This window comes from Staurois parvus, unplaced genomic scaffold (genome assembly GCF_062004578.1).
Source record: "Staurois parvus isolate SC_StPar_1 unplaced genomic scaffold, SC_StPar_1.0 ptg003601l, whole genome shotgun sequence".
Classification (NCBI taxonomy): Eukaryota; Metazoa; Chordata; class Amphibia; order Anura; family Ranidae; genus Staurois; species Staurois parvus.
Window position 1 is genome coordinate 398,334 of NW_028321397.1, and position 15,549 is coordinate 413,882.

General features: G+C 46.0%; 1 protein-coding gene across 1 annotated transcript in view; it reads right to left on the reverse strand.

Annotated features, from left to right (window-relative positions):
• Positions 1-15,257, reverse strand: part of LRP3 (LDL receptor related protein 3) — a 64,106-nt gene extending 48,849 nt beyond the window's left edge. The window contains 1 exon segment of the mRNA XM_089667833.1: positions 14,877-15,257. Coding sequence (XP_089523959.1) covers positions 14,877-14,934 — 58 coding nt within the window. The 5' untranslated portion in view covers positions 14,935-15,257.
• Positions 15,258-15,549: the final 292 nt, after the last annotated feature.

Consider the following 15,549-nt stretch of genomic DNA (forward strand, 5'->3'; position numbering starts at 1 on the left):
GCCAAATACACAAACAACACCAAATACACAAACAACGCCAAATACACAAACAACGGCAAATACACAAACACCAAATACACACACAACGCCAAATACACAAACAACACCAAATACACAAACAACGCCAAATACACAAACAACGCCAAATACACAAACAACGCCAAATACACAAACAACGCAAATACACAAACAACGCCAAATACACAAACACCAAATACACACACAACGCCAAATACACAAACAACACCAAATACACAAACAACAAATACACAAACAACGCCAAATACACAAACACCAAATACACACACAACGCCAAATACACAAACAACACCAAATACACAAACACCAAATACACAAACAACGCCAAATACACAAACACCAAATACACACACAACGCCAAATACACAAACAACACCAAATACACAAACAACAAATACACAAACAACAAATACAAAAACAACACCAAATACACAAACAACACCAAATACAAAAACAACAACAAATACACAAACACCAAATACACAAACAACAAATACACAAACAAGGACAAATACACAAACAACACCAAATACAAAAACAACAACAAATACACAAACAAATACACACACCAAATACATAAACAACAAATACACAAACAACGCCAAATACACAAACAACGCCAAATACACAAACACCAAATACACAAACAACACCAAATACACAAACACCAAATACACAAACAACAAATACACACACAACGCCAAATACACAAACAACACCAAATACACAAACAACGCCAAATACACAAACAACGGCAAATACACAAACAACACCAAATACACAAACACCAAATACACAAACAACGCCAAATACACAAACAACACCAAATACACAAACAACGCCAAATACACAAACAACGCCAAATACACAAACAACGCCAAATACACAAACACCAAATACACAAACAACGCCAAATACACAAACACCAAATACACAAACAATATTTACGAAGGTCAAAACTTTACATCTAACATACAACTACAGGTGTCTGTTACATTCATTTCTAATGTTTGGATTAGATAGATAGATGAGAGAGAGAGAGAAAGAGAGAGGGGGGGGGGTCGGTAGATAGATAGGGGAGAGATAGATAGATAGATAGATAGATAGATAGATAGATAGATAGATAGATAGATAGATAGATAGATAGATGAGAGAGAGAGATCGGTAGGTAGGTAGATAGATAGATACACAAACAACGCCAAATACACAAACACCAAATACACAAACAACACCAAATACACAAACACCAAATACACAAACAACGCCAAATACACAAACACCAAATAGACAAACAACGCCAAATACACAAACACCAAATACACAAACAACACCAAATACACAAACACCAAATACACAAACAACGCCAAATACACAAACACCAAATACACAAACACCAAATACACACACAACGCCAAATACACAAACAACACCAAATACACAAACAACGCCAAATACACAAACAACGGCAAATACACAAACACCAAATACACACACAACGCCAAATACACAAACAACACCAAATACACAAACAACGCCAAATACACAAACAACGCCAAATACACAAACAACGCCAAATACACAAACAACGCAAATACACAAACAACGCCAAATACACAAACACCAAATACACACACAACGCCAAATACACAAACAACACCAAATACACAAACAACAAATACACAAACAACGCCAAATACACAAACACCAAATACACACACAACGCCAAATACACAAACAACACCAAATACACAAACACCAAATACACAAACAACGCCAAATACACAAACACCAAATACACACACAACGCCAAATACACAAACAACACCAAATACACAAACAACAAATACACAAACAACAAATACAAAAACAACACCAAATACACAAACAACACCAAATACAAAAACAACAACAAATACACAAACACCAAATACACAAACAACAAATACACAAACAAGGACAAATACACAAACAACACCAAATACAAAAACAACAACAAATACACAAACAAATACACACACCAAATACATAAACAACAAATACACAAACAACGCCAAATACACAAACAACGCCAAATACACAAACACCAAATACACAAACAACACCAAATACACAAACACCAAATACACAAACAACAAATACACACACAACGCCAAATACACAAACAACACCAAATACACAAACAACGCCAAATACACAAACAACGGCAAATACACAAACAACGGCAAATACACAAACACCAAATACACAAACAACGCCAAATACACAAACAACACCAAATACACAAACAACGCCAAATACACAAACAACGCCAAATACACAAACAACGCCAAATACACAAACACCAAATACACAAACAACGCCAAATACACAAACACCAAATACACAAACAATATTTACGAAGGTCAAAACTTTACATCTAACATACAACTACAGGTGTCTGTTACATTCATTTCTAATGTTTGGATTAGATAGATAGATGAGAGAGAGAGAGAAAGAGAGAGGGGGGGGGGTCGATAGATAGATAGGGGAGAGATAGATAGATAGATAGATAGATAGATAGATAGATAGATAGATAGATAGATAGATAGATAGATAGATAGATAGATAGATAGATAGATAGATGAGAGAGAGAGATCGGTAGGTAGGTAGATAGATAGATAGATAGATAGATAGATAGATAGATAGATAGATAGATAGATAGATAGATAGATAGATAGATTGATCGATCAATAGATTCTTAGATAAACAGACAGATAGATAGATACGGCCAGCACAGTGGCTAAATAGTTATCACTTCCACCTGGCAGTAATAGGGTTGTTGGTTCAAATCCCAACCACGGCACCACCTGCCTGGAGTATGCATGTTCTCCCTGTGCCTGCGTGGGTTTCCTCCGGGTACTCCAGTTTCCTCCCACACTCCAAAGACATGCTGGTAGGTTAATTGGCTCCTGTCTAAATTGTCCCTAGTATGTGTATGTATGAATGTGAGTTAGGGACCTTAGATTGTACACCCCTTGAGGGTTAGGGACTGATGTGAATGTACAATTAATATGTAAAGTGCTGCGTAAATTGATGGTCTATATAAGTACCTGAAATAAATAAATATAGGATGGATAGATACATACACTCACCAGCCACTTTATTAGGTCCACTTTGCTAGTACCAGTTGGACCCCCTTTTGCCTTCAGAACTGCATTAATTCTTAATGGCAGAGATGGTATTCTGCATACCTTGGTTGTAACAAGTAAATATTTGAGTTCCTGTTGCCTTTCTATCATTTCGAAACAGTCTGCCCATTCTTCTCTGACCTCTGACATCAACGCCTTCCCTGGGCCAGGATCCATTCTCACAGGGTTTCAAATGCTATCCCAGGACGCAGCGGTAAGATATGGTGACGTCACCTGTGTCTCCCAAAAGCCAGGACCGACCAAGGTGAGTATTTTTTATTTTGTTTTTGTTGAAGAGAAACTTCACTCTCTTGGTCAACCTGAACTACTGTATTTTGAATCCTTTATGCTGCTAGCATTAGTAATAGATAGGAAGGTATAATACACTTGCTTGTTTTAAACTTTTTTGTTAGTTACACATTTCTTCAGCTACTTCCTGGTTTCTGGCCTAGGTCACAATGATGTCATTCATCCCAGGAAGCAGGGGCTTTCTGAGCTAAGCACACACTTCTGCCTGCATGCCTGACTCCAGGGTAGATGAATTCCATAAAGTAAATGCTACATGAATCACCTGCCCACACTCAAGATGGTCGCAGCTAGAAATGCTAGGGGGATGTTTATCAAAGTGATTTCTCAACATAATAAAGCCTGGAGACATGGATGGATGGATGGATGGATGGAGGAGTTTGCTTTGGATGTTAAAAATGAATTAAAGCGTGTTTTCAGTTTTAATCTTTTTTATTTTACTGTTCATTTTGCTGGGGTGGCGGGGGCGGGCAGATAAGCATTTTGGAAGCCCCATCCTCATATACTTACTTTCCATTTGCTCCTCTGCTGGAGTGATGGGATATACCCGGGTATGGAGAGCATGTGACTCGTACCACTTCTCCTACCACTTAGCAGTAATGGATGCCTAAACGGCCAATCACCACACTGGAATGCTGTCACATGGTGGCAGGGAGAGTAAGCACTGGTCAGACAACCTTGGAGCATACACAGAGCTTTAAGTATGATAAGTAAGATAAGTACAAGTCTATAGAATGTTGTTTTTGGCCCCATGTACACGGGACACTTCTGAACGATGGAAACTGACTGCTGGAAAACGTAGGTTAAAAAACGTCTGTTTAGCTGCGTTTGCATAATGCGTTTATGTGAGTTTGCTTTTAGAAGCATTTTTTAAAGATAAGCACAGGAGAACCTCCCAAATGCCCAGAATGCACTAAAAGTGGTAAATTATTAACTGTTTCAGAGAAATACAGAGAGTAGAAGCAGAGACAGCAGTATGTGTTGAGATTAGCTTAGGTGTGAGTTGCTCATTAACATTTCTTTTGTTTCCAAGGGTGGGAAGGTGTCTGGTGGATGGAGTCATTAAGGTCTCCTGGCAGGGGGTCTTCATGAGGAATTTGAGGTCTGAATGGTCATTAACGTATCTTTTGTTTCCAAGGGTGGGAGAGGTCTGAGGTGTGAATTGGTCATTACAATGTATGACAAGCTTGGTAGGAACATCCTGTGTTCAGTGTTTTCTCCATCTGAGTACCTTGAAAACACTTTGCATGCATTTTTCATGATGAACAAAGGCTCTGGACAGCATCGAGAAATGGAAGAGTTAAAAAAAAATTTCAAATGCAAATGCTTATAAATGCGATTTGCCGCGTTTACAAGTGTGAAATGCTGATAAAATTGACTCCTGAGCGCAAGTTTTCTGCGTCCAAAAAAACATCTGTAAACTCAACTGCCTGTAAACGAAGATGTGTACATGGACACATAGGAAACATTAGGGAGAGTTCAGCGGCTGCTGAAAAAGACGCTGAACATCCCCTAAACGTGAGTTTATCAGCTGCAGCGCACATGAGCCCTTTGCCTTGAATGAACAAAGTACAGGTTTACTTTAGAGCGGTAGTAAACCCAAAACCAAAAATGTAATATATTGTGTGGCGGGATTATTTTCTTTTTTTTTTAGGCATTTTTCCCTCTTTTCACCTGGTGACACGGCCAGTAACACACCTCATGTATTAGAGTGCCGCCACTCTGGATGAAGGAGCACGGGGGCGCCTTTGGACAGCAGCATTGTTAGTCTGGGGGGGAGGGGAGTGTTAGATGTACTAGCACACGGGTGTCAAACTGGCGCCCCTCCAGCTGTTGCCAAACTACAAGTCCCATGAGGCATTGCAAGATTGGCAGTTACAAGCATGACTCCCAAAGGCAGAGGCATGATGGGACTTGTAGTTTTGCAACAGCTGGAGGGCCGCCAGTTTGACACCCCATGCACTAGCAGATTTAGATACACTAACAAACTGAAGCCAAACTCCAACTAATACTTCATAAGCAATTACAGTTTTTTTTTCCTTTTGGAATAAAGGTTTTATACAAATAAAAAAAGCTGATCATTGTAAGCACCCCTGTCTGTAGCAAATGGTTTGTCCCATCTCTGTGACTGATACAATCTGCAGGACAGCTTGTTCTTTTGAAAAACAACAGACTCAGTGGCCGGATCGCCAGGCAAAAATAGAGAAAAGAAAGCCTAAAAAAAGAAAACCGATGCATCCATCACATCTAAGAATTGGTTAAGCTGCAATATAATAAATGTTTGGTTTTGGGTTTAATACCGCTTTAAATGCCAATGCCTAACAGCAACTAACCAAATGCATCTCACTGCGGCGTGCATACAGCTCAGATCTGTCAGTAATTGAAGAGCTGACCGCTCCATCCACAGCGCTTAGTTTATCCGCCATCCATGGATAAAATAAGAATATGGATCTCCGGCTCTGCCATGTGTTGGCGTTCTAAAGTGTAACTCTGCATTGAACAATACACCCAGGAACGCTGCTGTAAAACCTAAACATTCTGACCATACACTATACAATCTCATTGTACAATCTCCTGTACATTTATCAACACTAATAGGAGGACAAAGAGAGGAATGACCTAACCAGCCTATGTGGCGCAGCGGAAGTGTCTTATCACAGTCAGACAACACTGTGCGGTTGGGAGAGTCAGACTAATCTGTATGGAGCTGCTTGCGTCTTCATGATGGAAATGGTGGAGTGCTGACACCAGAAGCGTCATTGAGTCCCCCGAATTTTCAAGGTGTTACCTGGTGGCTTTTTCTAAACATGACCTCCGGTTTTCCCTTCAGTCTTGCACAGGTGTACCAGCTCCTCCCCTTCAGTCTTGCATGGGTGTATCAGCTCCTCCCCTTCAGTCTTGCACAGGTGAACCGGCTCCTCCCCTTCAGTCTTGCACAGGTGTACCGGCTCCTCCCCTTCAGTCTTGCACAGGTGTACCGGCTCCTCTCCTTCAGTCTTGCACAGGTGTACCGGCTCCTCACCTTTAGTCTGGCACAGGTGTACCAGCTCCTCCCATTCAGTCTTGCACAGGTGTTCCGGCTCCTCCCCTTTAGTCTTGCACAGGTGTACCGGCTCCTCGAATTCAGTATCGCACAGGTGTACCGGCTCCTCTCCTTCAGTCTCGCACAGGTGTACCAGCTCCTCCCCTTCAGTCTCGCACAGGTGTACCGGCTCCTCCCCTTCAGGCTGGCACAGGTGTACCGGCTCCTCCCATTCAGTCTTGCACAGGTGTATTGGCTCCTCCCCTTCAGTCTCGCACAGGTGTACCGGCTCCTCCCCTTCAGTCTGGCACAGGTGTACCGGCTCCTCCCATTCAGCCTTGCACAGGTGTACCGGCTCCTCCCCTTCAGTTTTGCACAGGTGTACCGGTTCCTCCCCTTCAGTCTGGCACAGGTGTACCGGCTCCTCCCCTTCATTCTTGCACAGGTGTACCGGCTCCTCCCCTTCAGTCTCGCACAGGTGTACCGGCTCCTCCCCTTCAGTCTCGCACAGGTGTACCGGTTCCTCCCCTTCAGTCTCGCACAGGTGTACCGGCTCCCCCCCCTTCAGTCTTGCACAGGTGTACCGGCTCCTCCCCTTCAGTCTTGCACAGGTGTACCGGCTCCCCCCCTTCAGTCTTGCACAGGTGTACCGGCTCCTCCCCTTCAGTCTTGCACAGGTGTACCGGCTCCTCCCCTTCAGTCTTGCACAGGTGTATGGCTCCTCCCCTTCAGTCTTGCACAGGTGTACCGGCTCCTCCCCTTCAGTCTTGCACAGTTGTACCGGCTCCTCTCCTGGACTGAAATGGCTTCCTTTGATTAAACTGCACACTGTGAGCTTCTCACAATGTGCATTAGAAGCTGCAGCAAGTCAAACAGAACTCCGCCTCATTTCCTGCCTGGAGGACGTCCAACATCATCAAGCTCTTCTCTCCCTAGCTTGACCCTGTCATTCATTGGATTTCAGGTCATTCAATCCATTCAGGGCCATTGGAATACATGGAAAACACTGTGCATGCATTTTTGATGCAGAAAAAAAGCGCACTGAACTGCAGCATCTAGTGTGAACTAGCCCTTAGGGCCAGTTCAAACTACAAAAATGCACTCTGGATACATTTTTACTTCCAGTTCACACCACACGCAGTTCCGGTGCAGTTTTGATGCAGTTTGCCATGTTCTAGTACGGTTCTGTGCAGAACAAATGCAGCTTGTTCTACCTTTTTTATGCACCTCAAACTGACTGCACTAGTGTGAACTAGGGCCATTGGAATACATTCAGGGGCGTATTTACCACAAGGCAAACAAGGCACTTGCCTAGGGCAGCATTTTGTTAGGGGGGCAGCACTGATTGATGGTGTATGCAGAGCACAACTGTCATTCCTGGGGATGTCCATAGCTGTAAAGGTGAATGTCTTTCTCTCTGTCTCCGGGGGGGGGGGGGTTGGGGGTGTTAGTGAAATGTTCTCTCGGGTGGGGGAGTTGATGGGGCAGGGGTGTTGTTGGTCGTGTCCAGGGGCGGACTGACAACTCATGGGGCCCCCGGGCAATAGGGGATCATGGGGCCCCTGTGTCCTTGCCCAAACTCAAAAAAGCCTATGAAAAAGGTACCAGGGGCATCTCATGGGGCCCCCTACTGACCCCGGGCCCTCGGGCAGTGCCCGAGTTTCCAAATGGTCAGTCCGCCCCTGGTCGTGGCTCTTAACGCCAGGGAAGAGGGGCGTCTGATTTTTGGGTTGCCTAGGGCACCACTGAATACATTGAAAACACTGTGCAGGCATTTTTGATGCAAGAAAAAAATTCTAGTCTGAACTATCCCTTACAGACAAATCAGTGGCAGCCCCCATATTGCCATCCTGGCAAGCTCCCTTTAAATCTGTAGTACAAAAAAAAAAAAAATCAGTTCACATAGATATCTATCAGTCGTATCCAACCCTTGGCGATTGCATGGACCGTCACTCGCAAGCGACTTTCTCCATGAATTCTCTTAGCAATTATTTTACAGGGTAGGTTGCCAGGTCTTTCCCCAACCCCCACCATGCAGGAGTTCCCGCATGGCCAGGGATGAAACTAGGACAATTTAGACAGGAGCCAATTAACCTACCAGCATGTCTTTGGTGTGGGAGGAAACCGGAGTACCCGGAGGAAACCCACGCAAGCACAGGGAGAGCATGCAAACTCCATGCAGGAGGCGCCATGGTCAGGAATTGAACCCATGACCCAATTACTGCAAGGGGGATGTGCTAACCACTAAGCCACTGTGCCACCCTCACATAGATATATTATCTGCTATATATATGAACTGCATGCTTGTCTCGCAGCACTGGAGTTACGGGATCGATTCTTAGCAAGGATAATATCTGCATGGAGTATGTGCACTTCTAGTGGGCGCTCCAGTTTTCTGCCATAATCCCAAAGCATGCTGGTAGGTTAACTGGCCTCCACCCAAAATGAACCATCTGTGCGCGAATAACTTCATGCTGCCCACGTAACGCATATGTGCAGAAGGAAAGGGGGATGGGTTTAAACACACGCCACACATACGTGTGCAAGGGCAGGTGAGGTGTCTGTGCTGACAGCACGCTCATTGTGCGCTCCCGTGACCGAGCTGTTGTTGTCAGCTCCCCGTCTCTTGTAGGCCTCATTCTCCCTTTTTTGGCGCGTTAACTCGCCGTGCATGACAAATGCCCCAAAGTAGCTGCAGTACCTTTTTGTTTGCGCGTTTTAGCAGCTTTGTAGCAAATTTTGTCTCGCAGCAAATTGTGCGTCTGCTGACCACGTTTGGGGTGTCGTTAACAATTAATGACATCCCAAGCGTGACGTGTTTGCAAGTTTCCGAAACATACGGTAAGACGTGTACTTCTGAGTGCTTGGTTGCGCGTTTAAGAAACCTCTCTGCGCATGCACAGGTTGGGGAGTATTGATTTTTACTGTCGTGGATTAACAAAAAAAAAAAACACCTTTCATACAAAGGCTTCGGTGAATGACAGCAGTACTGGCAGTACTGGGGTCGTTGGTTTGAATCCCAACCACGGCACCACCCGCCTGGAGTTTGTATGTTCTCCCTGTGCCTGCGTGGGTTTCCTCTGGGTACTCCGGTTTCCTCCCACACTAAAAAAAACATGCTGCTAGGTGAATTGGCTCCTGTCTAAGTTGGCCCTAGTATGTGTATGTATGAATGTGAGTTAGGGACCTTAGATTGTACACCCCTTGAGGGTTAGGGACTGATGTGAATGTACAATATATATGTAAAGTGCTGTGTAAATTGACGGCGCTATATAAGTACCTGAAATAAATAAAATAAAAATAAATGATTGGCCAGACCCAGGGGCGGACTGACCATTTGGAAACACTGCCTGAGGGCCCGGGGTCAGTAGGGGGCCCCATGAGATGCCCCTGGTACCTTTTTCATAGGCTTTTTTGAGTTTGGGCAAGGACACAGGGACCCCATGATCCCCTATTGCCCGAGGGCCCCATGAGTTGTCAGTCCGCCCCTGGTCAGACCTTCCCGCCCCCAGGTGTAAAGACCCTGTTAAAGAGATGTCTGGGCAGGGAGGGGATAATTAAGGTGGGATTAGGGACCTGTAAGCACACATGGGTGCAGGGACAAACTGACAGGGAAAACAGGCAGTTGAGCCGCAATTTTACCAACACCCACAAGCCCCTTTAGGCTTGGTTCACATCTGTGCGGGTGGTGCTGCTGCGGGTCCGTACGAAAATCCATGCAGCCGCACCACCCTCACAGAGGAATGCGCACCCGCGGGTGGGTGCCATTAATTCTAATGGGATGCCGCCTGCAATGGAAATCGGAACCGAGGTTCCCGCGCGGGCCGCGGTTTCCAAAGAAGCGCAGGGACTTCTTCCCTGCGTGTCATGGGCACCGGAGTCCATTCAAATAATTGGGCTCTTGTGCCTGCGCAAAACGCGACCCGTATGGCCGCATAGATGTGAACCGGGGGTAACTGCCCAGGGGTGGACTGACCATTTGGAAACTCAGGCACTGCCCGAGGGCCCAGGGTCAAAAGGGGGCCCCATGAGATGCCCCTGGTACCTTTTTCATAGGCTTTTTTGAGTTTGGGCAAGGACACAGGGGCCCCATGATCCCCTATTGCCCAGGGGCCCCATGAGTTGTCAGTCCGCCCCTGTAACTGCCTACCTAAATGACAATATGCAGCTGCTTTGGATCATACATATACTGCAGTCACTTCGTGGGTGCAGCAAAATATTAAACCCCATTTGTGTTCGATGCGCAGTATTGCTGCTAAACGCAACCCAAGCGAAAGCGGCTTTTTCGCATCCGCGAGTAAAAAAAAAACACCAGGCGTTCAGGATTAGGCAGCATCACCTCTTGATAGCCTGGTAGCCACAGATCCGATATTTAGAGGGGTGGTAAAGAGTGGCGCAGATGGAACCAAGCACATGTGCATTTCTGTGCATTGCATGTAGAGCAGCCCATGTATTTCAATAGGCTGCCCTCTGCGCAAGAAACGCAGAAAAGAAGTCCAGGACTCTTTTCCAAAATCACGCTGCAGCGGTTTGGTGCTCGCAATCAGGCGCGTGTTTACAGAAGCATTGGGGTGCCATTAACAATTCAATAACTGTTAACGGCACCCCAATGCTTCTGAAAACACGCGCCTGATTGCGAGCACCAAACCGCTGCCGCGCGTTTTGTAACAAACTGTAAATTGTAATAACAACTCTGTGCGTCTGTTAAAGGGAATCTTGCGCCTGTTCCTGACACACAAAGGTGTGACCCTACCAGGGGCGGACTGACAACTCATGGGGCCCCTGGGCAATAGGGGATCATGGGGCCCCTGTGTCCTTGCCCAAACTCAAAAAAGCCTATGAAAAAGGTACCAGGGGCATCTCATGGGGCCCCCTACTGACCCCGGGCCCTCGGGCATTGCCCGAGTTTCCAAATGGTCAGTCCACCCCTGGACCCTACCCTAATGCATGCCACAGACGGTTCGTTTATCGGCCGATTTTTCATCCAAAAAACAAAACATCGTTCGTTCTGTAATCCGATGTTGCCACCAATGATTTAGAAAATCTGACATTTTTCGCGAATTTTCCAGCACGACCGATAAACGAAATGAGGAGGAACCGCGAAAATTGGCTGATGCCATTGCCACACTAACAGTGCGAAAATTGGCTGATGCCATTGCCCCACTAACAGTGCGAAAATTGGCTGATGCCATTGCCCCACTAACAGTGCGAAAATTGGCTGATGCCATTGCCACACTAACAGTGCGAAAATCGTCCGACAAATGAACCGTCTATGGCCGGCATAAGCCCCGGTTCACACTTATGCGATCTGTCATGCGATTTGACAGTCCAAGTAGCACCCCATTTGCAGAAACGGAACTGTTCAAAGTGTTGCAACTCTAGTCGCAGAAACTTTAAAATAGGTTCATGCATTATTTTTGAGTGATGTCATTGTGACTTGCATTAACATCTGCCGCAATGAAAAATCACACTGATCGTCGGCTTTGAAATCGCACCGACGGAGCGCAACTACAAAGCCGCACTAGTGTGAACCCGGGCTAAATGTAATTTTCAAAGTTATTCTCAATATTCTTAAATCTGCAGTTTTTATTTCAATCATTCTTACTGATCCTGTCATGATGGTTCTTTTTCATGTTATTAGGTGACAACACCTCATTCCTGTCTCCTAATTGTGCTCCTGGGTTGTCACCCTGTTCTTCAATGGACATTACAGGCAGCCACCTCAACACACATTACACCGGCACGGTCTGATGTTGTCACCTTCAGGAAACCCACCCTGAGAAATGGCATGAAGCGACAGGAAAAGGTTGCAGGTGATCATCAGCGTTATGATTTTCAACTTTTCTCATCCTTACAGCGGAGGTTCAGTCTCTAAAAAAAAAAATGACAAGTCAGCAGCTACAAGTCCTATGGCTGCTGACTTTTAATAAATGGACACTTACCTGTCCTAGGATCCAGTGTCGTTCTCACCCATGCTAGTTCTTCGCTAGCCTCCAGGTTCCCGATCCCGACATGGATCGGGAATGGATCGGATCTGCGGATTGGGGAGCATAATGGATCAGAGTCCGATCCATTATGCTCAATCCGAACATCCGATTCATTCTGCGGGGATTGTCAGGGGGGTGTCACCAAGTGTTACCGCATTGGGTGACACCAACCCTAAGGATGCCTCTGGCGGGGGAGGACGTCTTAAAGTCGCGCTGCGCTTTGTGAATGGCCCGCAGTCTTCTGGGAGCTGTCGCATGTCCCAGAAGACTGCAGGGAGGGAGGAGGGGGGAGGAAAACTTCGGCTCAGATCACCTAGGCCAGGGGTAGGCAACCTGCGGCTCTCTAGCTGTTGTGGAACTACATTTCCCATGAGGCATTGCAAAGATGACAAAACTGACAGTTACAGCTATGACTTGCAGAGGCATGATGGAACTTGTAGTCCTGCAACAGCTGGAGAGCCGCAGGTTGCCTACTCCTGACCTAGGTGTTCAGAACAGAAGTGGGAGAGGGTCAAAACTAGGTACCCGTTCCCCACCTTCCAAAAAAAAAAGGCAGAGGAGCGGGGGAGGACATCTTAAAGTGCTTTGTGAATGGTCCAGCAGTCTTCCAGGACCTGTCACGTCCCAGAAGACTGCAGGGAGGGGGGGGAAGGAAAACTTCCACTTGGATCACCTGGGCGAACAGACGGAAGTGGGAGAAAGAACCTGTCATGATGTTTCACATGACTGTCATATGCCTTTAAGTGTTTTCTATATTTTGTCTCTGCTCCTCCCTTTCCTTTGGTTTAGTTCATGCTGTATAGATAGCCCAACCCCTTCCCAGTAATGCATTTCAGCAAGCCTCATGTCTCATGAAGCAGGACACATTATGATCTTTTGACCTATCAGATGTTCCTTGTTGTAAGATTCTCTCAGTTTATGGAATACACTTCACAAGATCTACAAGATATCATCTCGATTAAGTCACTGCCTGTGGTATCCAGCTAAGATTGGAGTTATCGCTATCTCATCACAACTGTAAATTACAGAGATCGCACTTTCAATGCTTAGATGGGAGAGACAGAACAGTACCTGTGAAAACTAGGTACCCGTTCCCCCCGTCTAAAATAAAGGCAGAGGAATGGGGGAGGACGTCTTAAAGCGGAACTTCCCCTTTTGGCTGGAGCTCCGCTTTAATGGCATAAAGGTGGAAACAGAATTTTATTTTACAAAAGACAATTGTTTACAATGCTTTGGGCTTTAGCAAACTACCTGTCATTCATCGACTTTAAATACAAAGGTGTATCCTGGTGTTTCCTGTGGCGAATACACAGGATTACCTGGTTGCAGAGATCAGGGGGTATCCACCTCTGATACCCCCCCCCCCCCCATATAACTTCCCATATTGTGTTACAATGTATAAAACATACCACAATCTACAACATTTCCTCCCATCTGCTGCATTCAGCCATAAAGAATACAAAAAAAGCTCAAGTAGTACAGAATACCCCAAACCTCTGCACAGGTTCAACCTGAGCTCAGGGCATTGCGGGAGCCACGGAACCAGCCTGGAGCCCCGAGCGGGATGAGATCATACTGTTTAACCCCTGCCATTGCCGGGCTGGATGCGACTTCAAAAGACAGCAGACAGCCAACAAGCGCAGGGCAGACCCGCCGGCTGCTGCAGCTGCAAAGAAAAGGACCCCTTTTGTAAACATTTTAACCCCGCGTTGCCCACTGAGCTCCATTTCCTCCCGTCGCCGTCTGCGAGGTTCTGTAGGAGTAACAGTGATGTGCAAAGTGCAGGTACAGGATGTTATTTCGGAATTTACATTTTTTTTTTTTTTTTTTTAATGGCGATTTTAAGGGTCGCTATCAAAAACAAGTTAAAAAATTCAAGGTGGTAATGCATACAAAGAAGAAGATACAATGTAACAATAGCAAGTCCATTACAGTAACAAGGTAGGAATGGCATCCTTGATCGCAAGAGCTGACACTCTACTGCTGTCGAGGGATTCCACAACGCTCACTTCTGAGCTTCCTGGCAATGCGTAAAGGGTAGTAACCAGGGGTGGACTGACTGTCTGAGCATGGGGCCCGGGGTCAGTAGGGGGCCCCATGAGATGCCCCTGATACCTTTCATGGGCTTTTTTGGGTGTAGTTTGAATGTGGGCAAGGACACAGGGGCCCCATGATCCCCTATTGCCCAGGGGCCCCATGGGTTGTCAGTCCGCCCCTGGTTGGGTCAATTGAAAAGGTTTGTTGTGGTCGCCAACCGCCCCCCCCCCCCCCTCCCAGAAATGCAACATTTCCCTGTAAACACAATATTGTACAAAGGGAGGAAGGCAGGCAGGCAGGAGGGGGACAGGCACTCACCGAAGCAAAGGACGGAGATGTGGTGGAGGAAGTCCAGCTTGACAGTCCATAGTAACATGGTGATAGAGAGGAGAGGGGGGGGGCTGGGGTCCTTTGTCAGCCGGCCAGGGGGGTGCAGGAGGGGAGAGGCTCCACATCAGCTGGCTCTGGTGTCAGACAAGGGGATGAGGAGGAGGACTTGTCAGCCACATGCAATAGCAGAGCCGGCATCCTGTGTGTGCTGAATGGGAGGAGGAGGAGGCAGGAGCATCACTCTCTGCAGCTGAGGACATCCACCCAGCCTGTGACACCAGCACAGGTCACCCTCCTGCACACCCTTCCTGTGCTGGGGAAGAGGACAGGCACCCCCTACTGGATGGCTCTCTGCCCCCCTCTCCTGGTGTGTCTGAGAACTCCCCTCCTACCAGCCCCCCCCCCCCCTATACTGCTGCACTGACATCATCTAAAAAGGAGGGGGAGGGCAATGTGACACTGATAGGTGTCACCACAGCCTGCATTAACCCTGCCACAGCAACAATAATAATATGATGGCTATTATTTTCAATCATAATAATAACAATAAAATGATTATTATTCTTTTCAAGAATAATAATAATAATAATAATAATAATAATAAAACCATGTCACTCTAAGAACTTTGGTAAACATCCCATTGGCTTGGTAGAAATGACCA